Source organism: Carcharhinus amblyrhynchos, chromosome 33, assembly GCF_965287045.1.
Source record: "Carcharhinus amblyrhynchos chromosome 33, sCarAmb.v2.hapA, whole genome shotgun sequence".
Taxonomy (NCBI): domain Eukaryota; kingdom Metazoa; phylum Chordata; class Chondrichthyes; order Carcharhiniformes; family Carcharhinidae; genus Carcharhinus; species Carcharhinus amblyrhynchos.
Genome location: NC_137356.1, coordinates 121,491 through 136,126, shown reverse-complemented (window position 1 = coordinate 136,126; position 14,636 = coordinate 121,491). Strand labels below are relative to the sequence as shown.

The following is a 14,636-nucleotide window of genomic DNA, read 5'->3' as shown; positions in this document are numbered from 1 at the left end:
CATAGTTTGAGGATAAGGGGTAAACCTTATAGGACTGAGGCGAGGAGAAATTTCTTCATCCAGAGTTTTGAATCTGGGGAATTCACTACCACAGGAAATAGTTGAGATCAAAACATTGTGATATAGCTCTTGGGGCTAAAGGGATCAAGGGATATGGGGAAAGATGGGATGAGGTTATTGATTTTGATGATCAACCATGGTCAAAGTGAATGGTGGAGCAGGCACAAAGGGCCAATTGGCCTGCTCCTGCTTCTAATTTCTATGTTTCTATGACATAAGCTGCTATCTGAAGACACAGAGCCTATGGGGCTCTCAGAGACAGTGGCTAAAATGAATCTAGTTAGAAACCTGAGAACAGTCACTTGGCCTAGCTTTTGGTTGTAAAAAGATACCAGTTTTGAACTAACAGTCAGAGAGGCTGCCAAAGGAGTTACAGTCCTACCTTATCTCTCTCTTTCTCGGAAGCGTCTCTTATCAAAACTAAGCTGTTTGTGATTTGTAAATCCACGAGAAGACCTCATTACTGCAAACCAAGACCTTTTAATTGAAGATTCTGAATCAACACTGCTATATCTAAGAGAACAAAGAAGCCACATCTGCAGAATGACTTCTCCAGTGAGGTTCTCTAAAGGTGGAGTCATAGGTAGATGGGGCAGTGAAGAAGCTTTTGGCATGCTGGCCTTCATCAGTCGCAGCACTGAGTTTAGAAGTTGGGAAGTTATGTTGCAGTTGTACGGAATGTCGGTGAGGCCTCACCTGGATTATTATGTTCAGATTTGGTCACCTTGCTATAGGAAAGAAGTTATTAAACTGAAGAGAGTGCAGAAGAGATTTACAAGGATGTTGCCAGGACTCAAGGGACTGAGTTATAGGAAGAGATTGGACAGGTTAGAACATTTTTCGTTGGGGTTTGGAACTGAGGGGTGATCTTATAGAGGTGTATAAGATCATGAGAGGCATGGATAGGGTGAATGCACTGTCTTTTTCCCTGGGTTGGGGAATCGAGAACTAGTGGGCCTAAGTTTAAGTTAAGAGGGAAAAGAATTAATGAGAACCTAAGGAGCGACTTTTTTACATAGGGGGTGGTACGAATGTGGAATGAGCTGCTGGAGGAAGTAGTTGAGGCAGGGACATTGACAACATTTCAAAGCATTTGGACAGATACAGGGATAGGAAAGGTTTAGGGGGATATGGGCCAAATGCAGGCAAATGGGGTCGGCTTAGATGGACTTTTTGGTCAGCATGGACCAGTTTGGGCTGAAGGGCCTGTCTCCGTGCCATAGATTCTATGATTCTATGAATCTAAATACCAGCAACTACTGTGGAAGGCAACCCTTAAGCTACAAATAAGCATCCAAATAATCAGAGTTTTTTTTTTACTTCACTTTCTACTTGGCCAAGTTTTCAAGTGTGATACTTTGCACAGTTTTATTTCTTTTTTACATGCTTTGTGGAGAGTGTTGGAGAGATTGTGTAAGTAATGTTTTTGTATTAGTGGATAGTTGGATACATTTGTACATTTAAAACCTTTTGTACAAGTTTCTCATCTTTACCTGAGTGGTCAAGTGACCTTTCTCTGATTCAGCCACTGTCTCTGGGAGCTCTTGTCTTCATAAAACAGTTCGTGTCCAAAATAGTTTGAGCAGTAAAGCTAACTCTTACTTGTTAACTTAAGGAGCCTTGCTGACTTATTTTTTCACTAAACTACACACAGTAAGTAGATACTGATTTAGCCATATCACCCTTTTAAACTTAAATTCTATTATAACCAAGAATGGAACAAGCATAGGAATCATGTCGCCCCTGCTAACCTGGTTCTTATATTAACCAGAAGACAGTTAGGTGGACAACAGTTAGCCAGTATCTGCTCTTCTGATCCAAAATGGTGCCATTCAATACTGATTCATTAATTCCATGCATTTCAAATTCCCGTCTAACTGAAATCAGAAACTCTTTATTAACAGTAAAATGAATGGGGTGATGGATTCATTGTGTGTGCCACACACTGCAACCTCAGATAGATGCTCACATATCTGTCCTTGTCCTGCTGCAATGTTCTAGTGAAGCTCAACACAAACTGGAGGAACAGCATCTCATCTTCAGACTGGACACTTTACAGCCTTCCGCTCTCAACATCGAATTCAACAACTTCAGATGATTATCTCTACCCCATCTAGGCCCCTTTGTTTTCATTTCATTTTATTTTCAACTGTTCTCTACCTTTTATTTCTTTATTGTCATTTTTTTTCCCCCCCAACTCGTTCCCTCTATTTTATCCTCCCATCCTAAACTTTTTTCCCCTTTGCTTAGTTTAGAGAAGATGTATGAGGCAAGCTTTTTACATGGAGGGTGATGAATGTCTGGAACGCACTGCATGGGGAGGTGACATTTAAGGAGCAAATAGGCTAATACATGACTAGGATGGGAATGGAAGGAAATGAACATATGGTTTTAGTTTAGGCAGGCGTCACGATCAGCGCAGGCTTGGAGGGCCAAAGGGCCCGTTTCTGTATTTTTCTTGTTCTTTGTTCCTCCTTTCCCCCTTTTTTTCTCAATTTTACCTCTCTCCCACCTATCTCTCCCTCCCTCCACATCTTCATCTGTCACAGTTTACCCTCTGATTTCAGCTTCTCTGCCATTTTGCTGTTCACACCTTCTATTCTCTCTATGGACTCATCTTTCATTCCCTCACCCTGCGTATAAATATCTCCTACTTCCTATGCCTTTTAGCTTTGACAAAAGGTCTTCTGGATTCAAAACATCAGCTCTTTTTTCACCTTACAGATATGCCAGACCTGCTGAGATTTTCCAGTATTTTCTCTTTTGGGGTTTTGGATTCTTGCATCTGCAGTAATTTGCTTTTAACCGAAGATACATAGTGGGTGGAGGTAAGAGGAATAGATTGTCCCAAAAGCATTCACAACCACAGGGAGGTGGTGAGGGGTTAGTGGGAGAGGGGAGCGGGTAATGGGAGGGGGGAGGTGGTGAGGGGGTAATTGGAGGGGGGAGGGGTTGAGGGGGTAGGGGGAGGTGGAGGGGGGAGGGGTTGAGGGGGTAGGGGGAGGTGGAGGGGGGAGGGGTTGAGGGGGTAGGGGGAGATGGAGGGGTTGAGGGGGCTAACAGGAGGGGGAGGGGTAATGGGAGGGGTGAGGGAGTAACGGGAGGGGGAGGGGTTGAGGTGGGTAACAGGAGGGAAAGGGAGTGAGGGGGTAACCGGGAGGGGGAGTTACAGGGGAAAGAGGTATTGGGAGGGTTGGTAAGTGGGGGGGTAATGGAAGAGGGGGGAGGTGGTGAAAGGGTAATGGGAGAGGGGATGAAAGGGTAATGGGGGGGAATAACGGTAGGGAGGGGGGGTTGAAGGGGTAACTGTGAGTATGAAGATCCGGAGCTTCATTGACATGAATGGAGAGGGAAAGCTGTGCCACGTCTATTTGCCCCAACTTTGACTTTGCTGAGCGCTGGCTGAGAAAGCCGTTAACCATCTGGTGTCCGAGTCTCATGGACAATGCACTATGTGCACTATCCAAAAAAAACAAACCACATTTCTTATTTTATCCCATCCCTGAGCACTAAATAATCTGCACACAACTAATCGTGGCAACACCTTGTCTTAAATAGACACCAACTTCTATCAAATTGCACAACCTTACAAAGTGAAGAAAGTGGCCAAACAGCCCTGTGTTTCAGACGGAATGAAAGTTATTCACAGAGAATGAAAAATGTTTCTTCAGGAAACTGCATGTGAAATGTCCTTTGTTCTTTTATTGTGGGATTTAGAGGATTCTTCATTCAGAGATTTGAGTCAATTGCTAATGATATAATGTGGAGCATCTGTGTAAGGCTGAAATCAGACCTTCCAATCATTGACTTTAGATCCTAATTGAATTGACACATGGGCTGCAAATGGTTGTTGCCGGAGAACACTGCCAGATACAAGACGGTTTTTTGTGTAAAGTGAATTCATTTGTTAAAGATCTTTTCCGCAAGACAGTAGCTCACAAGTAGAGCTGGTAAAGAGGTTTGAAAGGATTGTCTGCCCGAGGGTAGCCAGCTGAGAAATGGTTCAAATCCCAGATCAGTTGAACAGCCTGAAGGATGGTTCAGGCCACGAGTGGCTGATGTTGGAATTTAAGAGAGGAATCGAGACCTTGGGCCACAACATTGACCACACGGAGATGAGAATCCCCAAAATACTGGAACATCAAACACTTGCCGACAATCCTACAGCTGGTTATCTTTACTGAGCAGAGAATGTCATCCAGATGTCAGAATTTTCCTTTGCTTTCTTACTGCAACTGTTTGCTTAGACAGATAAGGAGAGTGAAGGGCTATTGTCCATCAATCCGCTTTTCTGGAGGCCTAACCCATGTTTTTATAACCTCCAGGATTGGTTTCTAAATGCTCAAAGCTTTCTTCTTTATCCTTCAAGCTTCAGAATTGGTAACCCATGAGCCCTCTCATTCCCATTGCAAACACTATAGTGTACTATATCCTCCTTTTCCTTTTTAATTAAAAAAATTGGGAATATTTATGATGCTTTTGCTGTTTTTAGAGAAGTGGCTATTATTTAAATGATTAAATGTGACAGGTGAGCAAAGCTGGATGTGCCATTGGTTAGTTTGTCTCTTTGAAGTGCACCATGTTACTGAAAAGGTTGGAAACCACAAACTAAGCAACCAGTTTGTAGAAAAACCCTGACATAAAGTAAAAGAAAAAGAGGTGATGCTGCACTTATACAAGAAACTAGTTAAGCATCAGCTGGAGAATTGTGTACAGTTCTTAGGCATCACACTATAGGAAGGATGTGAATACATTGGAGAGAATGCAGAAGGGGTCTACACAAACGATACAAGGGATGAGAAATTTGGGATACATTGGAGAGGTTGGGTATGTTCTCCTTGGAGGGAAGAAGGCTAAGGGGAGAGCTGACGAAGATGGTCAAAATAATGAGGAGTCTGGAGAGACTTTAATTTTCAAATCCTCCCTAACCACAGGTGAGGTGCCAGAGGATTGGAGGACAACTAACATGGTACTATTATTCAAGAAGGGAAGTATGGGTAAACCAGGTAATTATATGCCAGTGTGTCTAACATCAGTGGTAGGGAAATTGTTGAAAATGTTCTTGTAAGGATAAAATTCATCTCCACTAGGAGAGGCAAGGGTTAATCAAGAATAATCAGCATCACTTTGTCAGGTGTAGATCATGTCCAAGAAATTTGGTTGCATTTTTTGAGAAGGTGACTCGGTGTGTAGGTGAGCCCAGTTGATGTAGTCTAGATGGACTTCAGTAAGGCTTTTCCACGCGGGAGACTAGTCAAGAAGGTAAGAGTCCATGGGCTCCAGGGCAATTTGATCTAAAACTGGCAGTGGCAGGAGGCAGTGGGTGATTGTCGAAGGTCGTTTCTGTGACTGGAAGCTTGTGCCCAGTGGAGTATTGCAGGGATTAGTGCTGAGTCCCTTGTTGTTCATAGTGTATATTATGATCAGTAAGTTCGCAGATGACACAGGAATTAGTGGGGTGGTAAATCGCAAGGTGGGAAACCTTCAATTACAGGGTGATAGAGATGGGTGATCAGATGGACAGTGGCAAATGAGTTTAACCCTGAAAGGTGTGAGGTGATTAATTTTGGGAGGACTAACAAGGCAAGAGAATATACAGTGAATGATAGATGTTAGGACGTACAGAGGACCAGAGGGACCTTGAGGTGCATGCCCATAGACACCTAAAAGCAGCAGATAAGATGGTTAGAAAGGCATATGGGATACTTGCCTTTATTAGCTGAGGCACGGAATACAAGAGCAAGGAGGTTATGATGGAGCTGTGCAGAATGCTCATTAGGCCACAGTTAGAGTACTGTGTGCAGTTGTGGTCGCCACACTAGAAAAACAATGTGATTGCACTCGAGAGTGCGCAGGAAATTAACCAAGAAGTTGCCTGGACTAGAGTGTTTCAGCTGCAAAGAAAGGCTTGTTAGGCTGGAGTTATTTTCCTTGGAGTAGGGAAGGCTGAGGGGGGAGCTGATTGAGGTGTACAATATTATGAAGGATTGGGAGAAACTTCTCGTCTTAGTTGAGAAGTCAATGACATGGGATGTAGATTTAAGGTAAGGGCAGGAAATCTAGAGGGAAACTGAAGAAAAACTTCTTCATCCAGAAGGTGTTGGGAAACTGGAAAACACTGCCTAAAAGAACAGTGGAAGCGGGAACTTCCAACATTTAAGAAGCATTTAGGTGAGCACCTGAAACACCCAGTCTGCAAGGATATGGACCAAATGCTGGACAATAGGATTAGAATAGAGAGGTATTTGATGGCTGGAGAAGACATGATGATAGACCAAAGAGCCTCTTTCTGTGTTATACAATTCTATGTCTCAGTAGAAAGGGAGAAACTTCCTGTTCGTCAATGGATCCAGAGAGGACACAGATTTAAACTGATTTTCAGAAGAAGTCATTGTGATGTGAGAGAAAACGTGACTCAGGTCTGGAACACACTAATTGGAAGTGAGTTGGAGACAGGTTAAATTGAGACATTCAAGAGGGGATTCGATGATTACTTGAATAATGTCCAAGGGTACGGGGAAAAGGCAGGGCCATCGCACCAAGTCTTGATGCTCTTTTGGAGATGCTTCATTTGTTGGTGCAGACATGATGGGCCAAATGGCCTCCTTCTGCACTGTAACGATTCTGTGATAAATTTAGTGTGTTGAACTGTCGGTTGCCACAATACCGGGACAATTGGACGTGTTTCTGGAGACGGAAGGGACTGAGGGATATGATGAGAAACTGAATAGGAAGACTTGGTATATGAAAAGGGGATGGGATCTGTTAAGATCAAATAATTAGATAATAGAAATCATTAATAAATGGGATTGAAATTGCAACACTATATAATTCATTCACATAAATTCTGGCGCTAGATTGTGTTCTGGGTCCAAACATGACTGTCAGCCATGGTTCAATACTTGCACTCCCACTGCTGAGTCAGCACGTTCAAGAACTTCAGCATATTATCTAGGTTAACTCTCCAGACCAACACTGTTGGAACTACACTATCAAATGCTGTCTCCTTCAGATGAGATGTTAAACAGTGGCCCTTCCTGTTCCATAAGGTGGATGTAAGAGATCCTGCTACACTACTTGAAGAAGTGCAAGGTTATTCCTGGTGTCTGCATTACAGCCAACACCGTAAAAACAGATTACCTGGTCACTATCACATTGCTGTTATTATAAATACACACACACACTAGTCAAATAGACAACTGTCCAGTATGCACACATCTTGCTCTCTCTCTCGCAAACATTTACATATATGGACATGGAAAGAGTGAGAGGGGAAATCAATGAATTCCTCAACTTTAGTGGGAGAAGCAGGAGCTGAAATACATCTGGGTCCAGGGAGGAAAAAGTCTTGGGTGTTCTTGTAATCTGGCATAACAGAAAGGCACGAGTGGCACTTGGGAAAATAAAACAGAGTAACTTAGAGAGAAGGACAGCAAAAAAGGAGGAAGCAACAAGCACACTGAATTATGGCAAGCTTCTTTTTTGCTAAACTTTGCAAAAAATCAATCTTAGCCCCAGTGATATGTCCTCCGGAGCCCAAATAACTATCTCCTCAAATCGTGCTCAAATAGCATGGCCTGGAAGGATGTGATGAGGCACTTCTCCTTTCTGATCCAGACATCTGCCTGTTAGCACTGGAGAACTTGGCCCAGCCTCTGAGACGTTTCCAATCATGAAGCATTATTCTTATAGTTACAGATAGATGGAAAATCGATGATTAGTTTCTGAGAATTATTATATGGATCAATTGATACAAATCTACGAATAATCACACAGTCATGTCATTTCCAATTTCCTCAATGTCTTAGTAGCAGTGTTATGTAATGATAATCACAGATTTACTTCAAAAATCTCAAACATAATTGTAAACTCTAAAAAGTGCTGATCTGACATGGATTCAATGATTAAAATTTGAGCAATGAAGACTCATCCTGCAGAACTACTACTGTTAAAAACTCTTACTGAGCTCAGCTTTCCGATGCTTCTGGGATCTAAAGAGAATTTTCCAGCACCCTCTGGCAATTTTGTACATCCAGATTGTGTTGAGAATATCCAGAACAACACTGGAAATGATCCAAGCACACTGTGGCCCAAGGCCCAGGCGGTGGAAGGCTGCAGTCCCAAAGGTAGAAGCCACTTTCAGGTAGTAGGACGGAATCACAGCAATGCGGACAAGGAAGAAGCTGACAGACATGGCGACACCATTCAACACAACCAATCTGGTACTTCTGGGAAACTGTAGCACCTCAAAGAACCACCTGCACTTAAACAAAGAGTACATTATCATTCAATAATAAACAGCTCCCACCGTCAGGGGCCAGGGCCGCAGCAGACACACACCTCCCGCTTTCTGAAGTTGGATATCCTTGCCAAGTTTGTGTGATTGAGTGCCCACTGTGACCATAATGCTCTAGCCCTCCTCACCATTTAGCACAGTTGGCCATATCCTTTGATACAATTGACCTTACAAAAGGTCATGCCCTTCCAATTCCTGTCACCATAAAGTAAATGGTAAAATCACCACAATCCCAGATGAGTAACGGTTGTGTTTGTCCTGGGAGGTAGCGAACTGAGTGGTGATGATTTAACCTGAGGGTCCGCTCACCTTGTGCAAAGGCTAAGGTTGAGAAGGCATGAATAACCAAACTAGATACGTAACCATAGAATTTTCTACAACAGATTGTCTTCCACCCTAGCACAATTACGACTTTCTCTATTTACCCTGCTCCAAGGATCTGCCATCTCATTTCTATATTGCCTCTCTGCAACATCATTCAATAATAATTACCAGCTCTACCTCAGCCCTCCCAATCCTTCTACTACCTCTGTATTGTCAGACTCCTTAATCAACATCCAGTTCCGCATAGGCTTGAACTTCCTCCACTAAACACTGGGAGACTGAAATTGTCCAAGGCCCTTGATGCAAATTCTGATTCCGAGCACAAATTCCATCGCTTTCCTGGTCACCATCAGAGCCTAATACAAGAACCAGGAGCAGGTACATTGAGCCATTCAATAAGATCATGGCTGGTCTTTGACATCAACTCCACTTTCCCGCAATAGCTCCATTTTCCCGATTTCCTTCATGTCAAAAATCAATCTCAATTTGGGATATATTCAATAATTGACCATCTATTTCCATTTTCTGGGGTTGAGAATTCCAAAGGTTCACAACACCAAATGAAAAGAAATTTCTCCTCATCTCAATTTGTCCTAAATAAATATTTCTCATCAGTATTTACTGTTGAGAAAAGCATGGATGTTAGGGAATTTGGGGAATTAAACATTGATGTCTTGAGGAGTGTACATATTACAGAGAAGGGGGTGCTGGAAGTCTTAAAGCGCATCAAGGTAGATAAATCCCCGGGACCTGATGAAGTGTATCCCAGGACGTTGTGGGAGGCTCGGGAGGAAATTTTCAAACACTGGCAACAATCTGTAATTGATTAAATCAGTAGCGCCTGAATTAAGTCAGCAGGTGTGACTAAGCCAGTCTTGGAATGACACTGAAGTCGCCCACCCAGAGTACATTCTGCACCCTTGCCACCCTCAATCCTTCCTCCAAGTTGTATTCAAAATGGAGGAGAGTGCTGATTATCTCCTGAGGGGGTAGAAAGCAAGGTTCCCTCACCCATATGTCATGAGGCTTCATGGGCCTGGAATTAATGTTGAGAATTCTCTGGGCAATCCCTCCCAACTGTATACCTGCCACCACCTCTGGCAGCATCTGGTGACTGGGACTAGGTTCTGAGCGAAGCCTTGGGGGGGACATTCATAAAGGAAATGGGGAGACTACAGGTTCAACAAGTTCCCTATGGGAGAAATGTAGGAGCAATAAGTTCAGGGAACCCTCAATGTCAAGGACAATTCAGGACTGGTAAGGAAGAAGAGAAAGGCTTTTAGTAAATCCAAAGGGAGCAATTCAGCTGCAGCCCTAGAGGAATATAGGAAGTGCAAGAGGAAATTTAAGAAATAAATTAGAAGAGCAAAAAGGCATGAGAAAATCTTGCAAATGAAATTATGAGAACCCTAAAATATTTTATACATACATTCAGGGAAAGGATAGGGCCCATTAGAGGCCAAGTGGGAAATCTGTGAAGCTGTAGGACATTGGGAGGGTAATAAATGAATACTTTCTCATTGATTTTCGCTCAGGAAAAGGAGAACGTAGGTACAGAATGAACTGCATCCCAGGCTGCTATGAGAGGCAAGGCAGGAAATTACAGAAATTCTGACATAAATTTTCAAATCCTCTCTGGCCAGGGGGAGAAGTGCCAGAGGACTGGACGAGGCTAATGCGGTTCCACTTTTCAAGAAGGGTGATAGCGATGAACCAGGAAATTACAAACCACTAATTCTCACATCAGTGGTGGGAAAACTATTGGAGAAAATTCTGAAGGGGAGAATTAATATTCACTTGGAAAGGCCAAGGATTAATTAGAGATGGTCAACATGGCTTTGTCAGGGGGAGGTCATGTCTAACAAAGTTGATAGAAGTTTTTGAAAAGGTGATTGAGTGTGTGGATGAGGGCAGTGCAGTTGATGTAATTTATATGGATTTTAGCAAGCCTTTGACAAGACCCCACATGGGAGACTGACCGAGACGGCTGAAGCACATGGAATTCAGGGAAGCTTGGCAAGGTAGATTGGAAACTAATTTAGTAATAGGACACACAAGTAGGGATACAAGACTGTTTGAGTGACTGGAGTCTGGAATCAGTGGCATATCACAAGGAAATATTTAATGAATGGCAGGACACTAGTAAGCTCAGAGGAACAGGGAGATCTTGGGGTAATTATTCCCAGATCTCTGAAGGTAGTAGAGCAGGTGAATAGGATAGTTAAGAAGGCATTAATCAATTGAGGCATAGAGTATATCAGCAAGGAGGTAATGGGAGCTGTACAGGATGTTGGTCAGGTCACAGCTGTAGTACTGTGTGCAGTTCTGGTCACCTCGCCAAGGGGAAGGATGTGACTGCAATAGTGAGCGCACAGAGGAGATTCACCAAGATGATTCCTGGGATGGAACATTTCAGATATAAAGAGAGACTGGATAGGCTTGGATTGTTTTCTCTAGAGCAGAGAAGACTGAGGAGGACATGATTGAGGTGTATAAGATTAGGAGAGATATGGACAGGGTGAGTAGGGAGTACCTATTCCCCTTGGTTGAGGAGTCAGTCACAAGGTGGCATTATTTTAGGATGAGGGGCAGGACATCAAAAGGGAGTTGAGAAGAAATCTTTTCATGAAGAGGGTGGTTGGAATCTGTAATGCACTGCCTGGGAAGGCAGTGGGGCTGGAAACCTTACAAAGTATTTGGATGAGCACTTGAAATATCATAACATTCAAGGATATAGGACAAGTGCTGAAAAATGGGATTTGCATGACATTAGTGGTAGTAATTGTCAGTGCAAACTCGATAGGCTGAAGGGTCTTTTTTGTGCTCTATGACTCTGCTGGCTGTGCCCTGTGATGGGACAGGACACACCCAGGGATATAATGTCTGGGATATAGTCTGCAAGGTATGATTCTGAGTATGACTATGCCAGGCTGTTTCTTAACTAGTCAGTGAGAAAACGCTCCCAATTTTGGCATGTGAATAAGGAGGATTTTGCAGGGTCAATAGGACTCAGTTGCAGTTATTGTTTGCCAGTTGGTTCACCCAGTTTCATTCCTTTGAGGTTTGTTTGTAGTTTGATATAACTCAGTGGTTTGCTGGGCCATTTCAGAAGGCCTAGAATAGTCAACCACATAAATGTGGATCTGGAGTCACCTGTAAGCCAGAGGATGTAAGGATGATGGATTCTCTTCCCCTGGGGATTTTTTTACAATAATCATCAACAGTTTCATTTTATTTTTAATTTCAGTTTTTTTTATTGATTCTTTTCATAGAATCATAGAATGTAGCGCAGAGCGACTGGCCCTTTGACCCAAACTGGTCCATGCTGACCAAAAAGCCCATCTAGGCTAACCCCATTTGTCTGCATTTGGCCCATATCCCTCTAAACCTTTTCTATCCATTTTTATTGAATTATAATTCCTTCACCTGCTGTAGTGGAATTGGAACTTGGGTCCCAAAGTATTACCCCAGCTAGATCCCTTCATTATTTATCCAATGACAATTCTACCATGCCATTGCCTCCTAAGCTATCTTCTTCTGTTTTATCTTGCCCTCGATGGTGCTAGGTAATCAGGGGATTCTAGGTTTGGCAGTACTATCGCTTTTCTTTGTGGGGACATGTCTACACTGTGCCTGTAGAATTTCACTGTTGGATGCCTCTCATTGATTTGACATTATTTTCTTTTCTAGTAGCTGTGTTCAGTCCACTTTCAACAGTTCATCTCAGCCTAGTAAAACTTGTCCTCACCCAATTTAGAACCACTGTTCTGTATCCTTTTCTGTAATGCTAAATTGCTAAATCTAGCTATATTATGGTCACTATTTCCAAAATGCTCCCTTGCTGCTAATTCATCTACTTGTCCAGTTTCATTTCCTAAGACAAATCTAAAATTGTGCCCCATCTCATTAGCTAAAAAAATTCTTCTAAATGCAGTTCAAGAATTTTTTGACTTCGCACCCTTTGCATCCCAATTAATATTAGGGTATTGAAGTTTATAACTATTACTGCATAATTCTAGCAGTCTGGGTGTCCTCTTGTATTTCTGAGTTCAATCTATATAGCCTTATTTGATACTTCATTTAGTATATTATCCCTCCTCACAAATGTAATTGGTTCTTCAACCAATAATACTACGCCATTATTTTTTTTATCCCCCCCCCCCGTAATTTGCCTTTAAGTCAGGTTTCCATTATAGGAATGATATCATGTTACCTTGTGGCTATTTGTGCTCTCATGGCTTTATTTGCTATACTCCTGCATTCAGATATACAAAGACTGGAGGGTCATATTCCTCTAGATTCTGTACCTGGAGCTGCGCTCTTCATTTTCCCAACCTTGGGCCATGCACTCACCTTTCTCCCCCCAAGGCAGTGGCACCTCTACTCCCTGTACCCTGGAGTCATTCCTCTGGACCCAAGTGGTAAACTTGGAAAGACGATGTGCTCCAAAACCCTTTACTTACCGCTGGTTTACAAAGGGTGTGGAAAGCTCTGCAATCAGACGGAAATTTGCAAAATAAGGAAGAAGGCCTCTTGCCTGTGAAGGAGAATCAATGGGATATAAATGATCTCAAGCAAGCATGGTATTAGAAAATTGTAGAAAGTCTTGGTTTTGCTCCTGAACCTGCCAAGGATTGATGATGATAGCTGCCAAGCCGTGACTTACCAGCACATACTGGTATGCATAGAGTGCTGCCAAGTGGTGACTGATGAAAAATCTGTCCCCTAATGTCTTCCAGTGTCGGAGGAGAAGCAGTAAATCTGCAATGAGAGCAAGCGAGTGAGGTGGGAAAATCCAGCAATGAGTGAAAGTGAGAGTGCAAGGTGGACAAAGCTAGCAGCTAAGAAGATGCAAGTATACCAAACAATCCCTGCTTCTGGGTCAGCTAATATACAAATTACTGACTTAACATCCATCGGTGGATGGGCAGGGTAGAAGGAGCTTTACTCTGTATCTAATCCCATGCTGTACCTGTCCTGGGAGTGTTTGATGAGGACAGTGTAGAGGGAGCTTTACTCTGTATCTAACCCCGTGCTGTACCTGTCCTGGGAGTGTTTGATGGGGGGACAGTGTAGAGGGAGCTTTACTCTGTATCTAATCCCATGCTGTACCTGTCCTGGGAGTGTTTGATGGGGGACAGTGTAGAGGGAGCTTTACTCTGTATCTAATCCCATGCTGTACCTGTCCTGGGAGTGTTTGATGGAGACAGTGTAGAGGGAGCTTTACTCTGTATCTAACCCCGTGCTGTACCTGTCCTGGGAGTGTTTGATGGGGGGACAGTGTAGAGGGAGCTTTACTCTGTATCTAATCACGTGCTGTACCTGTCCTGGGAGTGTTTGATGAGGACAGTGTAGAGGGAGCTTTACTCTGTATCTAACCCCGTGCTGTACCTGTCCTGGGAGTGTTTGATGGGGGGACAGTGTAGAGGGAGCTTTACTCTGTATCTAATCCCGTGCTGTACCTGTCCTGGGAGTGTTTGATGAGGACAGTGTAGAGGGAGCTTTATTCTGTATCTAACCCCGTGCTGTACCTGTCCTGGGAGTGTTTGATGGAGACAGTGTCGCGGGAGCTTTACTCTGTATCTAACCCCGTGCTGTACCTGTCCTGGGAGTGTTTGATGGGGGGACAGTGTAGAGGGAGCTTTACTCTGTATCTAATCCCGTGCTGTACCTGTCCTGGGAGTGTCTGATGGAGACAGTGTCGCGGGAGCTTTACTCTGTATCTAACCCCGTGCTGTACCTGTCCTGGGAGTGTTTGATGGGGACAGTGTAGAGGGAGCTTTACTCTGTATCTAACCCCGTGCTGTACCTGTCCTGGGAGTGTTTGATGGGGACAGCGTAGAGGGAGTTTTACTCTGTATCTAACCCCGTGCTGTACCTGTCCTGGGAATGTTTGATGGGGATAGTGTAGAGGGAGCTTTACTCTGTGTCTAACCCCGTGCTGTACCTGTCCTGG

General features: G+C 43.4%; 1 protein-coding gene across 1 annotated transcript in view; it reads right to left on the bottom strand.

The window, feature by feature from the left end:
* Nucleotides 1-3,138: 3,138 nt before the first annotated feature.
* The window catches only part of tlcd4b (TLC domain containing 4b), a 64,694-nt gene continuing 53,196 nt past the window's right edge, over nucleotides 3,139-14,636 (bottom strand). The window contains exons 5-7 of the mRNA XM_080216750.1: nucleotides 13,347-13,441; nucleotides 13,144-13,217; nucleotides 3,139-8,318 (exon numbers count right to left, since the gene is read on the bottom strand). Of these exons, the coding sequence (XP_080072876.1) occupies nucleotides 8,009-8,318; nucleotides 13,144-13,217; nucleotides 13,347-13,441 (479 nt within the window). The 3' untranslated portion in view covers nucleotides 3,139-8,008. The remainder of the gene's footprint in view (nucleotides 8,319-13,143; nucleotides 13,218-13,346; nucleotides 13,442-14,636) is intronic.